Source organism: Mastacembelus armatus, chromosome 17, assembly GCF_900324485.2.
Source record: "Mastacembelus armatus chromosome 17, fMasArm1.2, whole genome shotgun sequence".
NCBI classification, from domain to species: Eukaryota; Metazoa; Chordata; class Actinopteri; order Synbranchiformes; family Mastacembelidae; genus Mastacembelus; species Mastacembelus armatus.
In genome coordinates, this window is record NC_046649.1 from 15,045,324 (window position 1) to 15,066,626 (window position 21,303).

The following is a 21,303-nucleotide window of genomic DNA, read 5'->3' on the forward strand; positions in this document are numbered from 1 at the left end:
TTTTTTAAAAATGTCCCATGTACATTAAAATCAAAGCGGAATACATCAATGTATATGTAATTTTAGATGTACAGCACAAAATCATGATTTCTCCCCCTCCCTCCACAGGACAACAAGGTGAATGGCGTGACCGATTCTACACGAATCATGGGCTACTCCTTCCTTTACCCATCTGTCATCCCGTGTCCCCATGTGCAGACAGTCACTCTCACCCCGCAGGATGAGTTCTTCATTCTCGGTAGCCGGGGTTTGTGGGATGCAGTGTCTCCTGTTGAGGCAGTAGAGGCTGTTCGCAATGTGCCCGACGGCCTAGCTGCTGCTAAGAAGCTGTGCACACTGGCACAGGGCTACGGCTGCACTGACAGCCTTAGCGCTGTTGTCGTCCAGCTCAGTGTGAGCGAAAACTGCTGCTCCTGCTGCTGTTCTGAGCCCCCCCACCCACCTCCCAGCCCTGGATTGGGCTCCTATCCCCCAACATCGTCTGCCATCAAGGAGCGGCCCTCAGATGGCTCCCTACCTGTGCCACCTTCTTCTTGCAGTGAAATCAGCAGTGAGATCAGTACCAGCGAGATGAGTAGTGAGGTGGGCTCCACAGCCTCATCTGATGAACCACCGCAGAGCTCCTTGGTGCTACTGCATGAGCAGCCTCATCATCCTCACCTCCACCTGCACCATCAGGCCCATTCGCTGTCTTTACAGCACCAGCAGGCCCACACAACCACCCAGCCCTGCCAATACCTGTTTCCAGGTTCAGAGCTACCCTCTACTCGCAGCTGCTGTGCTGTCCATCCTGCCTGTTTAGCAGGCTCCTTCCAGAGGCAGCTGTCTAGTGCCACCTTCTCCAGTGCCCTGTCTGATAATGGATTGGATAGTGAGGATGAGGAGCCCATTGCAGGTGTTTTTTCCAATGGGAGTCGTGTGGAAGTAGAGGCGGATGTCCATTGCCTCAAGGCAGAGTCCTCTTCCTCATCACCGCAAACATCATTACCTTCATCCTCCAGCGAGGAGCGCACCCTATTGACTCTTCCTCCACCCCCTCCACCGCCATGCACCCCAGAGCCCCTGGAAGAAGGGGTAGACATAAGTCTTGGTGAGGCTGAGAATGGGATGGAGAGGGACGAGTCGTGGCAGACACTCACAGCAGGAGGTGGAAATGGTGGGAATTTGGCAGGCAAAAGGAGAATTAATGGGTCAGTGGCACGCCAGGAAAAGAGTCACAACCTTATTGAGGTGGCTGCTGATGCTCCCTCTAAGAAACCTGGGGGATACTTCACAGCTCCAGCCCAGCCTGACCCAGATGATCAGTTCATTATCCCCCCAGAGCTGGAGGAGGAGGTGAAGGAAATCATGAAGCAGCATCAGCAGAAACAGCAGAAGCCACCTGGGACAGATCAGGCCACAGACTACTATGACACCCCTCTCTGAACAGCAACACCACCAGCTTACAGCATCATCTCCCTCCCAGAGGCAGTATGCACAGAACCTTGACCATTCTCATTTTCCCATATATGGACACAAGTTTCCTCAAGAGGCTGTAAAATGCACATGAAAAGGTTTCATCCAGCTTTTTCACAACAGCCTTCCACCTCTCGTCCTTGGAGAATCATGCACTATAACCTGCTCTGCCTGTTTTTACCCAAGCAACTCAAAAAAATCAAACTAGCAAATGAGCCCTTTAACTCAACCCCTTTGAATAGCCTGTGGACACAGCTGTTAGTGTTCATGGTTGTGCCCTTTTCACAGACTGTGGAACTTGTCTTTACATTAGACAACCAGCTGAGTATGTAATCGACACTAGTCTTTTTGCAATAGCATTAGTTCACCACAACACTTATTTTGGATAACAATCCCATGTTTGTTTGTTTTTGTAAAAACTTACCATATCTTTTAATGTGAAAGCAGTGACATTGCTTAAAGATCTTTTTAAGAACAGACACATAATCTTTTTATTATCAGTGAACTATGTCGAACGGTACACAAGTAACACCACCACTTAACTGTTGTAGATAGGGCACTTAAAATACTGTATTTCTTCAGTAAATCATGGCTCTTGGCCTGTACAATGGCATAGAATTTTTTGTAGAAATTTTAAATACTAACTCCTAGGAGTTGCATACTCTTCTTGGTGACTCAGTCACTTTTACTAATCTTCTCTGAGAGAAATTGTGATTTTTTTTTCCAATAATTGTAAATAAGAGAAATGTTGTATACTGATGCTTTTAAAGGAACTGCGTACCTGTATGTCGGTGAAGGTTTTAGTAGTGGGGAGAAAGTGTGGTTTGCTGTTATGGAGGTGTAATTCCCCCTGCACCCTCAACTTTATCCTACAATGTAGATCCTCAGACACACCACACACACACTAAGACACAAATGTATATGTGCAATTGCAGGGCAGAAACTCAACATTCCATGCAATGTAACTACACAAAGTTGCTATGGTTTTCTCCACTTTGTTTGATTGTGATGTCCTGTAGTCATCACTGTATCTAATTAACACTCATAGACAGCTGTTTGCATGCACATACACACACACACACACACACACACGCACACACACACAGAGACAGACAAAAACATACACACTTGGAAATACATATTAGTCCCACCTCCCTCCTACAGTAACTATTATCACCGGCATGACTGTGTCAAGTTCAGTAATACAAATATATCCACACTGAAAAGAAACAACACAAATGTTCCTGTCTTTGGTATAATAAATTTTAAATTTGTGAATATAAGTCATGCTGTCTGAGACTTGTTTTCAATAACAGAGATTATAAAGTTCTTTGGATAGTAGCTCCATGTTTATGCAATTAAAATGAGACTTTGATATAAAATTAATTTTAAAATAGACTATCACAGTAATGTTCTGACATTGCTATAGCTTCTTTTACATTGCATGACCAGAAGGGGGCGATCTCATAATGTACAATGTAAAATTTGAGTTATTTATACATCCAAAGCCAGGTATACAAGATGTTTAGCGTTACCATTCAGTTGAAGAATATTAGTATAAGTATTTTACTGTCAAATATGGCCTTTTTTGTTTAGTTCTGGTCACCAAGCTGTCATTGGAAAGTTCAGTCTACTATCACAGTTTTTGAGTGACATGAATATTTTTCATGACAACATCAGTGCCTTTACTGTATTTCTTATACTTCTTCTTCATACAGATGACACTAACTACTGTAACCACCAGCATTACTCCCAGTACAGACAGAGATGAAGCAAGTGCAAGGGTAGTTTTATCCATGATGGATCCCTTGTGCTGACAGTTGTCTCCGTAGTACCACCAGTCATCACCCACTACACACCTGGAGGGCAGAGGAAAAGAGTACGAGAGACAAAAATCAAACTTGAAGGTATTTCCAGGACTCTTACAGAGTGTTAGGTGTTTGGTGAGTCGACTGATACCACTCATGAATGGTACCAACATTCAGTTAGTGCAGCAAAGACTGGAAAATGGATAAAAAGTTAGTGTGGCTTTCTTCAAAAGTTACAGAGTAAAGGCACCCACCCAAAAAACAGTCCCACCTAGAGTGTTTTTATGTCACATATAATTTTTTATATGTATTAAACAAACAGAATATATTAATTAGTGAACATATGTACTGCTTATACATGGTAAATAAAAGCAAAATAAATTGTTACCTGCCAGCTAGATAAGCAAACCAGCTAAGTGCCTGTTAGTAGTAGGAGATTTATATATTTTTTTTTTATAGATGTGAGACGGGGATTGCTTTTCCAATCCATGAATTACTCAGTTTATGGGTTACAGACTGTTACATGCATAGTTAGGTGAATACAGTCAAAAAGCCCTCACCTGCAAGCAGCCTTCCCTTCATCCACCACGCACACTCCGTCATTCAGACACTGCACATTGTGGCACACGTGAGTGGGCGTGGAGTAGACAGGTTGTGTGGTTGTGAAAGGCAAAGGCTGGGTCTCAGTCAGATGAGACACATCTGCAAAAGGACAGCAAATGAGAGTGATTAACTGGATCCAATTGAGAAGTGCTGACAAACATGACATGCACAGGCAATGACTGGACCACAGGATTAATATTAGGATAGTGACATATGAATCATGCAGACTGCATGCACGTGTGAGAGCAGAGTATGTATAATACTGACTAATAACTGATATAACGTGTGAGAGGAAAGATTAGATTTCACATACAGTAGGTCAAAAATTATGACATAAATGAACTTTCTCTGCAACAGAGTTCTTTTTGGACACAGTAAACATGTAATGATTTACCCTCCATAGTGAGGAGAAAGATGGCATCTCCTCCCTTGATAAAATCCCTGCTCTTGGCTCTGAGGTGGGTGAGATATACCGCAGTACCAGCACCTGGCCCTCTGAAATACTTGGACCCATCTGTATCTGTGACCTCAACGCCCACTTTACGAGGGTCATCCCAGAAGAAATTATCAGAGTCTGTTTAAAGAGAGGTTGAAAGTGTGAATAAATATAGTATTAAAATAACAACAGTATTGTAATAATTATTATGTTATGTCTGTAAAGAACAATTAACTTCCACATTTTTATTTCTGTTTTTGACAGCAGAAATAGCTGTACCTGTTGCCTTCATGGTGGGGTCAGTGGTGACACTGCGCTGATTGGACATGCGCTTCTGGATGTGTGGGTGCTGGTCCATCAGCATCATAGTTATCTGTTTCCAGGGGCATGGCCATTTCTGCCCGGTGTCCCCTTCACGGGCCACCAGGTGAGCATAGGCCGACAGTTCACCAGGGTAGCCTGCCTTACCGCTGGGGTACAGCCCCATTTGGAAGGTGTAACCCTCCTTTGAGGTGAATGGGGGGCTGAAGATAGCTGTGTTTGTTGGGGTGTTTTCCATAACATGACTGAAGTTCTTCACACGCCATATGAACTCTGGACAGGTCATCTCCGAAAGGTTAATGTCATCCAGGGACAGTCCCCCTGTTGATGGCCCAGAGTGCTCCTTGGTCCCTTGAAAGACAACGCGGAATTTTGTTTTGACATCTAGACTCACATGGTGTAGTTGCCACAGCTCCTGAGAGGCTCCTGTTAAAGCACATTAGGTAAAAAAACAAAAAAAAACAAAAAAAACAGACAATATTTTAAACATCTTACCGGCAGACTCTATCTGATTTTAAGCAATATAATGAATTAATAGTCACCATCTAAAGTCTTTATAAAGCGTAGTTTTCCGTTCGGGTTAGCTTTGTCATACTCTCTCACATAGATCTTCAGGGTGTCGCTGGTGCTGGCGCTGTTGTAGTAGAAGAACTGCAGACATTGATAACCTCTTTTGGGGTAAAGGAGTCTGCTCTCAAGCAGAGCTGTGTCACCAGTGCTAGCTGTGCCAGTACTGAAGTGCATGAAATAGCCAGAACCTGAAGAGTCAAACATCACTTCATTAATAATGTCAGCATTTGAGCACTTTAATGCACCAGGATGATAAGAGGGATCATATCACAGGCCAATCTATCATATAGCAATGATTAAAGGACAGGTTAGGCATTAATAAATACCTATCTGCATCTTGTGTGATTTATTTTTTAATAATTCTCACCAGTGCATTTGCCCATGTTGGAGTAGTCAGTGTCAGGCCCTCCGGCAGCTTTGGCAACCCTGACCCAGTCTGCCTTATCCCCCTGTCCCTGGATCATACCACAGATGTTCTCACGTTCAAAGTCACATGAGTCCAGGAAGGTGGAGCCCTGGGCTAGAAGACATTTCATAAACACACAGACACAGGTGAAGGACTATGAACTGCTATAAAATGACTGCTTTAGGAGAATGTTTTGCTTATCCACATATTTCCACGTGCCAGAAATTCAGCCATTGTCTTACTGTGTGCTGCTATCAACCTCATTGATTAAGTATTAAGAATTAGGTGTAATAACAAGCCAGGTGGCACAAGCTGACACAGCACTTCTATCACAGTCAATTAGACACAACTCTGTAGCTGTTGACTGTCTTACTGCAGTTATAGAGGCGGTTCAGCTTGAGCAGGTCGCTGTCACTAAACTCCATGCGCTGGCCGATGACATCACTGAAAGCAGGGATCTTGGTTACAATGGTGGGCTGACTGCCATTCATAAAGGCATTTTTACTGTAATGCATCATGGATCCGTAATCGTAGGGTACGCCCAAAGAACTGGAGGTGGTATCATTGTATGTGTTGAAGTTGTGTTCTTTACCTGCAAATCAGAAAAAAAAAAAGAAAAAAAAAAAATCAAGGTGTCAGTGTAGTATCATTTATTCTTTATGTCTATTATGTCTTTTCATTGTTCAAATGTGGCAGTGTGTTTCAGCGATGTTTTTTAGAATCTCTCATAAAAGTTACTTATCGAAAGCTGACATATGCAAGCTTTGAGATAAGACTGCTGACATATCAAAGTACTCTGTACTTTTAATCACAGGCTTAAAAATACATTTGATTCACTATAAATTTGATGAGCATAGGTCAATGCATCAAAGATAGTGTGCTGATAATGTCAGTGTCGTTATCTTGAGATTATGCAGCCAGGAAAACAACGTGCACATGCTTATCACAGAAGAAACAAATCAACTGTTGCATGAAGCACTGTCTTTCCCATCTAACTTAACAAATCCATTAAACAATGCATGGGATAAAATGATTTCTTGTGTCTTAGAACATATATTTTGTGAAGAGCTAGTATAAATGTAATGTATAACAAGCTTTATACTTTTTCATTTAACAAAACTATAATCGTAGGCATGCAAAAAGATATGAAGTAGGCATGAGAGGTTCAGTACCCTCTGAGATGCGGTCCCACATAATCTCGACATAATCATCACGGTCAGCCCTGGACTGCTCATGCCAGAAACCCAGAGCATGAAGGAACTCGTGTTCAATGGTGGCAATGCGGTCACAGTTCGTCCCTATTGACAATCTCTGCTTCCCAACTTGCTGGTTTCCCACAGAGGAGAAACAGCTTTTAGGGAAAAAAACAGGTTTTTAAGAGCAATAAATAATAACATAATAAACATGCAAAATAAAATAATAAAAATTTCCCTTGCCTTACCCGTTCCCTTTAAATACGGAAATGTAATTAGCTTCTCCACTCCAAGGCTTGAAATCAATGCAGGTTTTGAGTCGGTACTGCTCAAAGGCCTTGAGAATCACACCTTTTGCATTGATCTCTGCAGAGAAGATTATAAATCAATTCTGATTTCAATATTGATAACAATGCTATTGATAGCAATGCTTTGTCTTTGATTATTTATGACTGCTAAAGTTATATCGTTTTTCTGTATTTTAAAAAGAACTAAAAAAAAAATACATAAGACAAAGGTGAATACACAATATAAATCCATCTGAATTGTTGAAAAAACATTAACGTATATACAGAAAGTGTCTAAAACCAGGTGAATTTCAGCAGCTTTGGGGAGTGTGCATGTATATATAGCTTTCTTTCAGTTTTTCTAACAAGCACCCTTACCCAAGTCATCTTCCATTAAGTATGGAATCGTCTTTGGCCACCTATACTCATCCCCTATTAGGGAATTTCGGGTTTGCCTCTGTGGCGAGCCATAATGCAACAGAAACAGAGAACAAAGAGTCAAGGTTTAACTGTCTTTACAAGATGCAATTGTTCAGGAAAAAATTAAAAGCTGTTTAACATACCTCATCAAGCACAATGTCCCCTTCTACAAGATTCAATCCTGCCTCTGTGGAGACCAAGCACAAATGAAGATTGGTTTACAATGACAAACAATAATCAGCTTACACAAGGAAGGAAAGTGGGTTTTTTTTTTGTCCTCTTTCATCATACCTTCGTTGATATCAAAAATATCAAGGTCTCGTCCACCATCTACATCATAGTCTGTGAATGTAAGTAAGAAAATAATGTGTAAAAAATGTAAAAGTGACAAAGAAAACTTTAGTCTTTAAAAAAAAAAAAAAAAAACACTTACCCAACATGTTCATCGTGGGCTAAACGAAGGGGAATTAAAATATAGATGTTGCTTATTTCCAAATGTATAAAAATCAAGTTCATGCAATAGTTATACGAATGTATTTTACTAAAATGAACCAATTTCTCACCAAACAAAAGGCGGAACCACAAAGAAGGCACACAATATGAAGAACAAATGCACTTGTAGGCTTTTTTCCTGCCATGTCCTAAAATATCCCACTGCTTAGAGCAGTAAGTGACAGGTACTGAGCTCTGATGGACACTTGTAAGGGAGGATTCATGCAAAGAATGAAATAAAACACACGTGAACATGAGTCGATAATTGACAGAGCTGTAAAGGGTCAGAGTTATACAACAATTTCAATCAACTCTGCTTTCTGCTAACAAACCTTGACACGTGGAGATTAGATGCAGTGAAACAGTAAGAGGGCAGTCATATATCAAGTAGGATTATGTCCAACAAAGAGCCCTATGGAAAAGTTACTAGTCTCTAATATCAAAACATTTGGTTTTTACATGGTACATTATATGTAACTGTTAATAATGTCTTTGATGCAGTATAATTTACATTCTTATACATCTGAAAGTGTGAACAGTGATGCTTAGCATTAAGGCCACTGTAAAGGGCAGTGTAATTTTATATTTACTATAGAAAACTGCAGCCTCTTGATATTCTAGGGAAGCTGTATATCAGAGCTACTACAAGCAGTTCAAAGCCCAATACAAACTAATGTTATGTTTGCGCTGGTGATAGATGGCTTCGTTACAGCAATATTTCGGGGGTACTATGAAAATAGCAGATGTGATAATGTAGCCTGCGACAGGATCTGTCATTTGAATAAATAGGTTTTGTAAAATTTGGAATGTTTTAACACTGCAGGTGGAAAAATCTGAGAAATCAACTTTTCTAGACATAAATTTAATGTGAATCAGCTATACAGTAATTTGTCTTACCAGACTGCAAGTGAACAATTGTTGATTTTGGATGCTTCCATCAGCAACACCATGTCCTCGTTGTCAGCACAGCTTAGGACCCAGGACCAACAGCAGCTCTTTGTTCTATAGACTAACATCATTGTCTGTTTTCTATGACCCATATGTGTTTTACTTTTTACCACTGGATTATGTAAATGTGACAATCCAAAAAAAAAAAAAAGTTACGCCATATCCCATAAAGCTGCTAATCCATCATGTGAAATGTTTTCCTTTTAATTCATCAGTGCAGAATTGTTTCTTACTAAAATATACATACTATAATTATACCAATTAGAATAATAAGCCTATAAAGAATGTAGGCTAGGCATAAAAAAAAAAAAAGAGGTGGATTACAGTTTCAGGTTAAACAACTCCACCAACTTCTGGGAAAAGGTGATGCGGCGTGTCCTCCTCTCTCAAGTTGCTCACTCACTCCAAGCTTTGTTTCGCCTACACATTCAAAGCCAAAAACTAATTGCAGAAGTTAACCAAAAAGAGAAAGAAGGATACTGAAAATTATACAGCATTAAACAATCATGTTGAACTTGTAGCAAACTGCAAACTGTTTAAAAAGTGAGCTACACATTTGGAGTTTTAGAAACAGATATGTACAGTTTATTCTGAATGTAAAAATGGCTTTCCAGTAAATCCAAGTTTGATAAGGCAAACAGGACCTGCATTTTTCTCTGATGCTTCTGTGGACTACAGCAAGACTGTGAGGATTGATGCAAAAGTCCCTGAATTTCATAATAAAACAGCACACAGCTTTAAGAACATATATCTATTTCTCTTCTCAGATGATGAGAAAGATAGTTAGTAAGGGCTTGACATGTTACAGCCCAGCACCTTAATGTGATGCAGCATCCCACATAGGACATCAAGCCTGAAAACGTTTTAGTGGACAGAGATTTTCCCTGAACATTCATACAAAAGCAAGATGGTATTACAGTGTACTGTCTTATTGTCATTTGGGGAAATTACAGTAATTGCAGCACATAATCGACAGCAGGTTTCAGCTTAAAAGTAATAGAGTAAGAAGTACTCTGGGTGTTCACCGGGATTATTATTATGATAATGACAAATTACAGAATTTTTTAATACTTCTGGACTATTTGCATTTTTTTTTCCCTACACCAAATAAATGTTTATCTCACCCTATTTGGCTGTCCCTCAAAATGAGTTCATTATTCTTTTAAAGCTGCATACAAACCTAATGGCTTTTCCCATAATACTATTACACAATTACTGAAAAACCTACATGACAACATTTATAGTAAAAGTCAAAAACATAGGTACTACCTTTTATAGTAAGTTACATAATATGATTTTGAAATTCCCTGATTAGAGGAACCAGAACAATGATAATATAAGTCTTGGTATATACTGTAAAATCAAAACCGATACATTTTTTGCAGTTTAAGTTGAAATGATATGACAATCCAGAAAATATGTCCTGCATATCAGACCCATTGACCTTACCTGTTACAAGGAATGGGAATCTGTCAAGTGAAAATGTTTATGACATCAAGGAAGGAGAACTGCAGGTGTCCAGTATTTTCTGAATGATGTCTACCTTTACGTTTCCTTGCAATGCTCGACAAAGTTTCCCAATTTTACAGCCAATACTTCCCTCCTTCATCTTCCAGCGCTCCAGCATCTGGTGCACCATTTCGGGCAGGCCATCACGAAAGCAGTCATGCTCTATGACCTCTATTTCCACATGGGTCAGACCCAGGCGCCGTGCACAACCCTTCCATTTGGACCCTATGTTGTCTCTCACTAGGTCCAGGTGCTCTTCAGTGACAGGATGGTCCTCTAAATGGAATAAAGGATAGGGCAGTACTAAATGTGCAACTACCTATTAAACTTTAATTATTAAAAAAAAAAAAAAAAAAAACATACATGCATCTGGGAATGGTTAATAATAATAAAATTTTCCCTATTATGTTAAAAATTCATTTAAAAAAACCACTATTTATTTGATGAAATAGCCTCTAGATAAATAAAATTTGACAACGTTGCATCCCAAATAACGACTATGTTGGCATTCTGCAAGACAACAGAAGTAAATATGTGACATATCTGTGTCTGTAAAGAGATGCTATGCTTTACCATTTTTCTGAATGCCTTCTTTAATGAGAGACCGAGCCAAGCTGATAGAAGTTGGAGATAAATTACGGGGGAGCTCGTAACCTCTGATACTCATTGTGTTGTTGCTTCCAATCTGGATCCCACTAGCATTCTGAATGAAGAGAGATGCTGGAACAAGCACAAAGCAAACGGATAAACATGTAACACCTCACAAACCTAAATTCAGTACAGGTGGGAAAATACTTAATATCATACATGGATCTTGCAGTAAGCCACTCTTGCAAGGGTTCAAGAGACGTCCAGCAGGGACATCAGGAGCAGATGTATCAGACACTGGGTAAGCTGGGCAAGACTGCTGGCGGTCATAGTGGAAATGTGGATATTGCTGGTTAAATTGTGACAGAGACGGGCTGCTGGTAGACACTGGCAAGTGGTATGGGGTAGGTGTGTTAATGTTCATGGAGTCATAGAGACCACCAGTTGGACGATTCCAAGCCTCTTCTTGGCTGGCAGGTTGCACTGGCTCAACTTTTGTCCAGGAGTGAACAGATGATACATCAGAAAGTCTGTCTTGTTCTGGTTGGCTTGCAGTGGTAAAATGGTTTTGCAGCAAAGGGTTTGAACTATTGGGATGACAGCTGTCGACAATGTCAGGGTTCTCACAGTTGTAGCTACCATGTATGTGGTACTGATACTCCCGATGCAGTTTCTTATCCAAATCTGAAGGGCTGTTAAACCCATTTGCATCTGTCTGAATAAACTCCACAGGTAGCTCACATGGGATGCCATGCAGGTCCTCAATACTGGCTTCAATCGGCACAGATACACTTTTGTCTGAACTCATCAAAGGGGCTGGGCAATCTGCAAAGTGAGGAGAGGAGTAAAGTAATAGAGCCACTTAATCCCTTTCTACTGTTTATCAAGCAGTCTGACCATTTAGAACATGAACACAAATGAATACAGCAGGTGGGTACTAAGAGGATGTAGATTAAATCTTGGCCATCAATACTACCGACAGTTCTCACCTGCTGAAAAACATTCATGTGTCACTGATAATGATTTCATCTTCTCAACAAGTTCATCTGGGCCTTCGTATGATGTCTGCATAAAAACCACATGGAGAATCATGACATAAAATACCACTGTATTACCACAGCATTTATTTTTATTATTTTTTATTTTTATTTAAATTCCACTGCTTGATGTTTCACTGTGCATACAAGAAACAATTACTACATCAAATATTAAATAAAAATATATTTACCCTCAGATGAACTAACGCTTCCTCTACATATGGTTCAAGTTTTTCCATGTAAAAAGGATGGAAAATGATGTAGCCCTCTGCAAGTACAGGAAAATGGAGGGGTGAAGACCAACAAAATTAACTCCAAGGATCAAATTAACACAAAAAAATTATTTTGAAAACAAAAATCTCTTATTAATAATTGTATATTTTCTCAAAAGTGGCATAAATACAGTATAATTCAGCATTTTCTGTTGTTTTAGGTTTTCAGTCAACAGCAGTAACATTCATCCATCCGTTCATTATCAAGACCCACTTATTCTTATTTAGGGTCCCAGGAATCTGCTGGAGCCTATCCCAGCTCTCTTTGGGTGGAAGGCAGGGGTCCACCCTGGACGGGTCACCAGTCCATCACAGGGCCACATAGAGACAAACAACCTCACACACTCACACTCACTCCTATGGGCAATTTAGAGTCACCAATCAACCTGACATACATGTTTTGGACTGTGGGAGGAAACCGGACTACCTGGAGAAAACCCACACAAGCATCCACACAGAAAGGCCCCTGCTGGGTTTTGAACCAGGACCTTCTTGCTGTGAGGCAACAGTGCTAACCACCAAGCCATCATACTGCCCAACATCAGTAACAATTCAGCTGATAAATATAATGACACTGAAATAATATTATCATCAAGATGCAGATTAGCTGTTAACTAGCTAAACTAAAAAATAAAACATGAACAAAATAATTATCTTGAATGTTATTCTTCTCTTTGACCATTTTCATTAAACCAGACATAGGTTTTGCATCACAGAACCATGTGCTATATTGTGCCATTTATAATCCACAGACAAAAGCATACCTTTAAATGTTGGTCGTTCGTGTGGGTTGTGACTCCAGCACCTCTTCATCAGCTGAATTATCTCTGCAGGTGTGTCTTTGGGAATGAGGTCCTCTGCTGGTCGGTCACCATTACGAACACATTGGCAAACCTGTTCTTCACTCCTGGCATCTGGACATAGAAAACAGATAGAAAACAGTCTCCATGAGGTTTACTTAATTTACTTTTACCAGTGAACAGCAAAATCTAACAAAACTAGGCATCTACTATTTTAAACCAGCTACCATTATATTTTGTAATTATTCATGGGCGGCAACTTACTTGCGTATGGCTCTTGCCTTGTGAGAATGACCCAAACTACAATTGCAAAGCTGTAGACGTCAGACTTCTCAGTGGAGGCTGTATTTATACTCTCCAGGTGCTCAGGAGCCATGTAGCTCAGGGTGCCTGCACATCTCACTCCAGTTGATCGCCCTGTATGACTCTTCCTGCGATACTCCTCCTTTGTGAGTCTGCTCCACGTCTGGCAGGTAGCCAGGCCCAGGTCTGCAATCTAGAGAGAACACAGAAAAAATAGATTACTCTGATTATGCATGCATGCCGTCAAAATCATAAATGTATCATGGGACATGGTGTAATACCTTTATGTGAAAATCCTTGTCCACTAAAATGTTTTCAGGCTTGATGTCCTTGTGTATGACATCTTTCTGTGTGAGGTACACCATCCCTTCCAAAATCTCTAAAATGATTCTGCCCTTTATAGATACTGGCACATTGACCTATGAACAGGGAGAATTTAGTATATTAATCCTTCCATCGATATAAAAATACAGAAACATCAATTACTGAAGACAGAAAACCTGTGGGTCTACAGTCCATTGTTTAGTATTTCCCTTTTCTATGCGACTACAGATTTTAAACTTGCTGACCGTCTCTAGCATGACCAACAGGTTCCCCCTGGGGATGAGCTCCATGACCAGCGAGCAGTCTCTATCCTCCATGATCACACCCAGCAACTTGACAACTCGCTCATGGTTTAAACTTGCCATGATGCTCCCTTCCTCCAGCAGTGACCTTTTACTCTCCCTGGAAGGTATAACAAATATGTTTAGAACCAGCGATCTGCCAGACAAGCAACCCACCTTTTGTATCATGCTGAGTCTGAGAGAGGATGTGGCGATGCACCGATCTGGTATGTTAGTACTTTTTTAAGTCCTGATGTGTTTCATCCACATTAAGTATAGTGTCTCTGTCCATTTTCAGTTTAGTGTTTCTGACTGACTTAGACTTATTCACATAGGCTGAATGAGTGATTAATTCCTAGTTTGTTGCCACAGAAGTCAAAGCATTACTTTTATCTGACATAAACATGATTAAAAATTCAGATTTCAGATTTTAAATATAGTGAAAAAAGAGCACTTGTATTGGACCAGTACTTGGTAGTGGTGTGATAGAGATACCCTCTCTTATATATGTTCATTTAACAAATTACAGGTAGGCCTATGTACACACACAGTAATGATAATTCATGTAGAAACTTCACATATCTGACGGGCTGGGTAAATACTGCAATAACACAGCATGGCTGTAAAGGCAGTGAATCAACAGTAAAATTTTTATGATCTTAAAAACGGATGTTGGACTTTTCATCCGCATTTATGGCCTCGCTTGTCTCAATTAACAGGAAGTCCTTAGACATCATGTTATGCTTTCTCATAACGCACAGTCTGGCAACCACAGACACAGACCAAACTAGGCTTACAAAAGTGTTATTTCACCAAATCAGCATTCTTCTATCCATGTGATATAAAACCACAGGGGGGATTATAGATAGTCAGAAGAGTAGAGCAGTAAATCAGTCGCACTGTGTTTTCAGTCGCCAGGCGTTAACACATGATTCAAGTTACAGTCGGACAGTGGGGAATACCCAGCACACCGACATATACCCAGAGAACTCACTCGCTGCGAAGAGGGCCTGTGTACATGGTCTTCATCACCACCTGACCGAGGGTTACGTGATAGCAGAGGTAAACCTCTCCAAATCCTCCGTAGTCCAGCGGCTCTTTTTTGATGAGATCCGTCGATCTCATTTGAAGGGACGTCTGAGGCGTCGTGGCCATCCCTGCTAAGAGTCACAATAAGAGACTTCTGCTCAGATAGAGCGATAACAGAGCGGCTGACGCCTGTGTGCTGTCAAACATAACAATAAAGTTAAAGCTGTTGTTGAAAGATCATCTCAATGACTGACTCAAACATCCACAGCATTCATGACGCTGTGTAAGCTAACACTCAACTTTCAGCACAACAAAACAAGCTTTGTCCTCCTAAAGTCAACCACACTCTTCAACCCGAAAAACAACATTATAAACGTCACTGGGCGTAAATGTATAAACAACACGCAACAAGTAAACAGTTACCGAGTTAAAATCCGAGTCGGGCACTCTTTTGTAGTTCCGGTGTTTCTTCGAAGTTCTACTTCAAAAGTGAAAGATGACAGGCGGGATAAAACTACAAACAGCCTGACGAGTCGATAACAGATCAGGACGGCTAGCAAATTAAGGATTTTGCGTAAAACACATTTAGTAACTAAATATAACTACGGGGTGTGATATTGTTGTTGTTGTTTTATCTTATTGTTGTATGTTGTTTTCTTTCTAACTTTAATTATTTTGAATGGTTTTTTTTAGATACCTATCAGAACACGAGTTTGGCAATGTCGCCACCTAGTGGTTAAATTAATTATCACTGACTAAAAATCTGAGGCCCTCCCGGTTTGAGATTTATTGCTCATATTAGTTCATTATTGTCTTTACCTCCAGACAGTTTTCAGCTGTATCTAAACTCATATGACTTAAAAGAGAAGAAAAACTCTAATAACTAATATCTTTGAAGTTTAACCTTACACAAAATTCATATCGTTAATTAAAACAACACAGATAAAATAACTTCCTAGCCTAATTAAAAAAAAAAAAAAACAAGTTCATTGATAAAACAAATGTTAATACGAAACTAGAACGGGAAACCACCTGTATTGTAGCCTCTAACAGCGTGGGCGATGTATGACATGTAGGCCTAGATTTTGGGCAGCCTATCTGTGAACACCCACACTACAAATTCCTCCTTTTGCACACTAAAGCCACAACAAAGCAGTATCATATGTACCTGTCTTGTATTGTCTGGTTTTCTGGTTTACATGTTGTTCTTTACCCCTCTTTTTCTATTATTCACATTTTTCTACAGGTAGTCTTCAGGTTATTTAGAGAGCAGATTCATTGTGGACTAAGAAATAAAACAAACAAATAAATGAAGTAAATGAACTAATTTAAATTTTAAAAAAAAAACTATGTCCCATCAACAATTAGAAATGTCTCAATGGGCCAGATGACCTGGAGTAGATCACCTTTGCCATATGAAACACTCTGTGTAATGTGCTTTGGTCACCTCACATATTTAGTGCAGGCACATTCTCCCTTTCAAACTGTAGTCTGACAGTCACATGCTGAACAACAGCAGATCACCAGGAAGTTAAACCAACTGGTGCCTGCGGTGTAAACATGTGGCCTGAGTAAATGTGTCAATGTGGGACAGTGGGTACGAGAACTTCCTGCTGAGCTTGTTAACGTGATGAAGATCAGTACAGCGCTCTGGGGTTTTTGTCTGTTTGCCATCTAAAAGGTTTGATGAGCTTCTCAAAGGAGGATGTTGTGCTTATGTCCTGCTCAAGTCATAGATTCTGCTCTGATAGTGGAAACGGTGTTGGCAGAGACCCTGTGCACGACCAGTGTAGCCAGTCCACATTGTCCCATCACTGACCTGGAACAGAGAAATGAATTGCTTTAATTGGTTTAGAACAATCACAGGGGAGACAGTACTCTCAGTGTGGAACCATTACTTGGAATGAATCCCCTTCTAATCGCTGCCCACCTGGATTTCAATATGGAGGCAAAGTTAAAGGAAAGTATAGGGTCAGAAGGTCAGAATCTAACTTTCTGTGCAACTTCATCAAAGTGAAAACCATCTCTCACTCTTTTCAACAATGATAGCCTTGTACTTCTGACCATGCAACAATGAATATATACTCCTATAATAGCCTATTCCCTAAGGGCCGTGGCTAATTTGGCTCTGGTATGTAGGCAGGCTGATGTATGTTAGTGTATTTTAGGGTAAAGTATTTTCTGTCATCTTGCCAGGAAGTGGGATAATTATATTCCAGTATCATCACATCTAGCTACAAATCTGAGGCTCAGGATCTGAGGTTTAGACCACACCTGTGTCCACAGCTACAAAGGCTTTCTTCTTATGACGTCAAACTACAATTCCCAGCATTCACCACCGGGCGCTTAAGCCGCCGTGCTTCGCTCGCTGGGACGCGGAGCTGCTACTTTCCCTTCCTTACAGCGGGTTTGGGAAGCCGTCAGGATTCTGGATAGGCAGCATTAAACAACGACGGGTCCCGCTGCGGCGCTTTCTCCTCCCGGTTGTGTTTCGGACCGGCTCTTTCAGCATGGGTAATGGGATCAACAAGGTATGATCTGCAGGATCTTCATGTGTTTCATACGCTTTAGGCTGGAGTTCACACACAAGCGAGCCACGGTGTTTGTTGTGAAATGGATGCTTGTCATCTACACGAATCTGTGAGATAAAAACTTGTCTGATCGTCACATTTAAATGATTCAATAAATGCCAGCGTGTCTTATTCCAAAGAATTAAATAAGATATTAATCAACTTTAGTGGCCTCAGTGAAAATGCTACATATATTGTACCTGATTTTATGACAAAAGTCACGTGATCTGAAATTCAGTTATTTCTAATTATCTTAACTTCATATTTTCAGGATGGTTCTGAGTCAGCTGTTTCAACTTCTCTCAGCTGTTGTACCACTTCATTATTTCTGCTTCAAATGTTTTTCTAAACTGTTCTCTGTCATTTTAGGTCCTGCCTGACTTATACCTGGGGAATTTCAAAGGTGTGTCTAAGTGTATTTTATGTCATTTTGATTTGGTTCATCCACCTTCCCCTGGTCTTTGATTGTGTTGCTCTTATTATTACATCAGATGCAAGAGACCGGGAACAGTTAGCCAGAAACAACATCACACACATCCTGTCTATTCATGACAGCGCAGCTCCCATCCTCCAGGTGAGATGCTCTATATTTGCTTGTCATAGCAACTCAGCCCTCACTCAGATCATAAGAACTCTGTTCCCCATTACATTATAAGCTGAGTGATAAAGCAAATGAGGCTGGGCAGATCTGGGACCCTCTTGGTGTATTAGCACAGTGAACATAACGTGAGTTCCTACACAGTCCAAAAACCTGTCTGTCAGGTTGTTCAGGAAGAGGCATCTCAGTACTCACCAATACTGCTGCATACTTAGCAAACAGTTGTTAGTCTGAAGTGAGTAAACGGCAGGGGAGTTTCTTATTTGTGTGATTTTATTTGGAGCATCATGATAAGTGTCAGTCAACAACAGTGTGTTTGGACAGTGTGCTGAGTTGCGTGCCTGCGTGGGTTTGAGAGTAGGTGGTGATTCTTGCTTCAGCCAGTGTGGGCATTATTTTTCTAGGCTGTTGATTTTGATGTTATGTTTTTCTAATAGCTGCATCCACAAAAGCAACTCCTGCTCTTGTTTTTATAATTTTACTACAAATAAGCTGAAAATTGCCTTTATTCTTCTTCAGTAGCACAGCCTGTTTTTAGCATCAACAAAACACATTTTATGAAACCTTAAGAGCACTGATGTGCAGCGGTATTTATTACCTGCTGTTTATTGCTTTGTGGCCACTGAAAGGTAACTAGTATACTTGGTCCCTTAGGAGATGACCTATCTCTGCATTTCAGCAGCTGACCTGCCCACACAAAACCTGTAAGTACCAAAATGTGCAGCACAGCAACGTATCACACAACAATGGAAGGCTGAAGCGGAGAGAGACTACCACATCCATTTGAGGCTGCAGTGTGTGGGTGTCTGAGGTTCATTTTCTTCAAGCTAACGTGTAAATGATATGCTTTCACAAGCTCAACATCTAATTGTGAACTTATTCTTTGTTGAGTCCACAGTATCAGTGCTGGATTCAGCTCTTGCTGCCTGGTTGTTGTTGTTTTTTTGTTTTTTTTTCTGACATAAAGACATGACATTTACACATTTCTTCAGTTTTTTTTTTTTGTAATGTGAAAAAAGAGAAGAAGACAAATGTAGGTGCTTGTACTATAAAGGGACACTCTGGTGTAGACACATACACACACACACACATACTATGGGCAAATTCACATTTCAGGCAGTCATTTAGCAGGAAGGAAGTCTCGCAGCTCAGTTCTGCATGATTGTTGGCACTGTGCCTCTCACTCTCACACACACACACACACGTACACACGTACACTAATGTTTCTGTCACCCTTATTGGCCTGGTTGCCTCTCAGGCTGGAACTGAGAGTTAATGTAAAGAATGATACCATCTCAAACTTGAGATGAGCTCACACTCATGCTTGTCATCCAGGATGAGAAATGTGAGAGTTCAACAAAAATGGCAAAAATGTTATAAATCCACCCTACAACTGATGCAGGAGCTCTAAGTATCATCAAATATATAATAACAGCACATAGCAGCACAGTTTATGACCTATTATAATGAGTATTTTCTTATGCTTCACAGGACTCAACACTTTAAACAAAGTATAATGTTCATGCATGAATCCCGCCTGAAAGGAGAGGGCTGCCTTGTTCACTGGTGAGAGCCAGATTGCTTGTTTTGTATCTACACCTGAAAGCTGAACTCAAGGTTCACTCTCACAGGCTATTGAAACAAGATGCTGCATACATAATTGAATGACATAGATTTCTTCCAGGTTAGTTACAATACAATCAGAGACATGTTAAATATAAATGTTCAGTGTTAATCTTGAGCTAAAAAAAAAAAAAATCAGCCAAGAGCGCAAGTGAACCCATGTGTAACTGCTGCACAGAAGAGATTAAATGATAAGCGAGTCCTATTCTTGAACTTCCCAAAACAGCGTACAGTAACAGGTTTGACCACATTGTGTTTATGTAGTTGAGTAGCTGACCACATGTTCATAGGGGAAAGTTATATTTGGTTAGGCCAAGGGTCTTCTCAGAAATACAAGGGAACAGTCACTTTTCAGAAGAGTTGCATTGCTGCAGGTTTGTCTCCTTGATATTACTTTCCCAGGGACTCTTTCAACTAAGAGTAGTCAGAATTTCAGTTTTATTTCAACACAGGCTATTAATGTGGGCATGCTGACTGACTGACAACTCAGGTTGTTAATATGGTGAATATGGCAGGAAATGATCATAAATCTTGATAATGTCATTATATATATTCAGTGATAAGTTACTGAAGCAAGGATATGATGTCTAGATATGCAAAATAAAAAAGATGATAACAACCATCTTACAGTTTTGTGGGAAAATGATGGTAATTAGCCTGTGAGTTTAATTTCTTGCATTATGCTCTTTGCCCATCCTTCACTTCTTACAGTTTAGCAGGTGTATCACGCAGTGTCACCCTGGTGGTAGCTTACATCATGACAGTGACAGGACTGGGCTGGCAGGATGCGCTGGCTGCAGTAAGAGTGGTCCGACCCTGTGCTGGCCCTAACCTGGGTTTTCAGCAGCAGCTCCAGGAGTTCGAGGATACTCAAGCTGACGAGGTCAGTCCCGGGAACCCAGAACAGGAAAACAGAATATGAGAGAATATCAATGATAGCAATACATTTCAATGTAGGCTCTGATAGTATAATGTCACTACATTGCATATTGTAAAATTCCTCACAGTTATCAGCAGGCACACTGCTTTTCTTTTTCCTGTAGTTCAGAGAATGGCTGCAGAAGGAATATAAGGACAATCCCTTCAGTGATGACGCAGATATACGTGACTTGCTTGCCAGGTCAACCAAAGTCAATAGTGAGGAGGTGGAAGAACAGGCATCTACCCCACCTGGAGGCATCTAATCAGATCTTTTGATGAGATGATTTACAGCTCAGCCTGGAGGATTACACCAGGCTGAAGACTGTGATGCCACAGTCTAATGCAGTTTGGAGTTGACTACTTTGAGAATATGAATTGCAACTGCAATGATTCTCTCAATGTGGTGGACATGATCTGGAAGAGACAGTTATGTATAGCACATATTCATTTTTATCATTAATTGATGTTTCTGGTGCTGCTTTTCTAAATTAAAAAAAAGTTGTGCATTC

General features: G+C 40.4%; 4 protein-coding genes across 7 annotated transcripts in view; 2 read left to right on the plus strand and 2 right to left on the minus strand.

Moving 5' to 3' along the window:
* The window catches only part of phlpp1 (PH domain and leucine rich repeat protein phosphatase 1), a 39,225-nt gene extending 36,487 nt beyond the window's left edge, over window positions 1-2,738 (plus strand). The window contains exon 17 of the mRNA XM_026313002.1: window positions 109-2,738. Coding sequence (XP_026168787.1) covers window positions 109-1,425 — 1,317 coding nt within the window. The 3' untranslated portion in view covers window positions 1,426-2,738. The remainder of the gene's footprint in view (window positions 1-108) is intronic.
* mep1bb (meprin A subunit beta b) lies at window positions 2,701-8,472 on the minus strand. 2 transcript variants are annotated; one of them, XM_026313003.1, is made up of 14 exons: window positions 8,063-8,472; window positions 7,933-7,951; window positions 7,791-7,841; window positions 7,643-7,686; window positions 7,458-7,536; window positions 7,041-7,158; window positions 6,772-6,950; window positions 5,973-6,191; window positions 5,561-5,713; window positions 5,166-5,381; window positions 4,582-5,049; window positions 4,261-4,440; window positions 3,824-3,965; window positions 2,701-3,314 (listed from the first exon to the last, which is right to left on the minus strand). In XM_026313003.1, exons 1-14 carry the CDS (start codon window positions 8,135-8,137, stop codon window positions 3,092-3,094), a joined length of 2,166 nt encoding a protein of 721 aa, XP_026168788.1. In that variant the 5' UTR covers window positions 8,138-8,472; the 3' UTR covers window positions 2,701-3,091. The 2 variants fall into 2 exon arrangements, with proteins under 2 accessions (XP_026168788.1, XP_026168789.1); XM_026313004.1 differs by lacking the exon at window positions 5,166-5,381.
* Window positions 8,473-9,291: 819 nt separating this feature from the next.
* Window positions 9,292-15,615, minus strand: ripk1l (receptor (TNFRSF)-interacting serine-threonine kinase 1, like). 3 transcript variants are annotated; one of them, XM_026314510.1, is made up of 11 exons: window positions 15,506-15,615; window positions 15,048-15,213; window positions 14,018-14,174; window positions 13,730-13,867; window positions 13,410-13,641; window positions 13,110-13,259; window positions 12,265-12,341; window positions 12,026-12,101; window positions 11,256-11,861; window positions 11,022-11,168; window positions 9,292-10,724 (listed from the first exon to the last, which is right to left on the minus strand). In XM_026314510.1, the coding sequence occupies exons 2-11, from the start codon at window positions 15,206-15,208 to the stop codon at window positions 10,426-10,428; spliced, it is 2,043 nt and encodes a 680-aa protein (XP_026170295.1). In that variant the 5' UTR covers window positions 15,209-15,213; window positions 15,506-15,615; the 3' UTR covers window positions 9,292-10,425. The 3 variants fall into 3 exon arrangements, with proteins under 3 accessions (XP_026170295.1, XP_026170296.1, XP_026170297.1); XM_026314511.1 differs by having other exon boundaries at window positions 15,048-15,278; window positions 15,506-15,610; XM_026314512.1 differs by having other exon boundaries at window positions 15,048-15,210; window positions 15,506-15,578.
* Window positions 15,616-17,421: 1,806 nt separating this feature from the next.
* dusp22b (dual specificity phosphatase 22b) lies at window positions 17,422-21,303 on the plus strand. Its single transcript, XM_026313308.1, has 7 exons — window positions 17,422-17,613; window positions 18,022-18,055; window positions 18,144-18,226; window positions 18,905-18,954; window positions 19,742-19,816; window positions 20,585-20,756; window positions 20,917-21,303. Exons 1-7 carry the CDS (start codon window positions 17,593-17,595, stop codon window positions 21,055-21,057), a joined length of 576 nt encoding a protein of 191 aa, XP_026169093.1. The 5' UTR covers window positions 17,422-17,592; the 3' UTR covers window positions 21,058-21,303.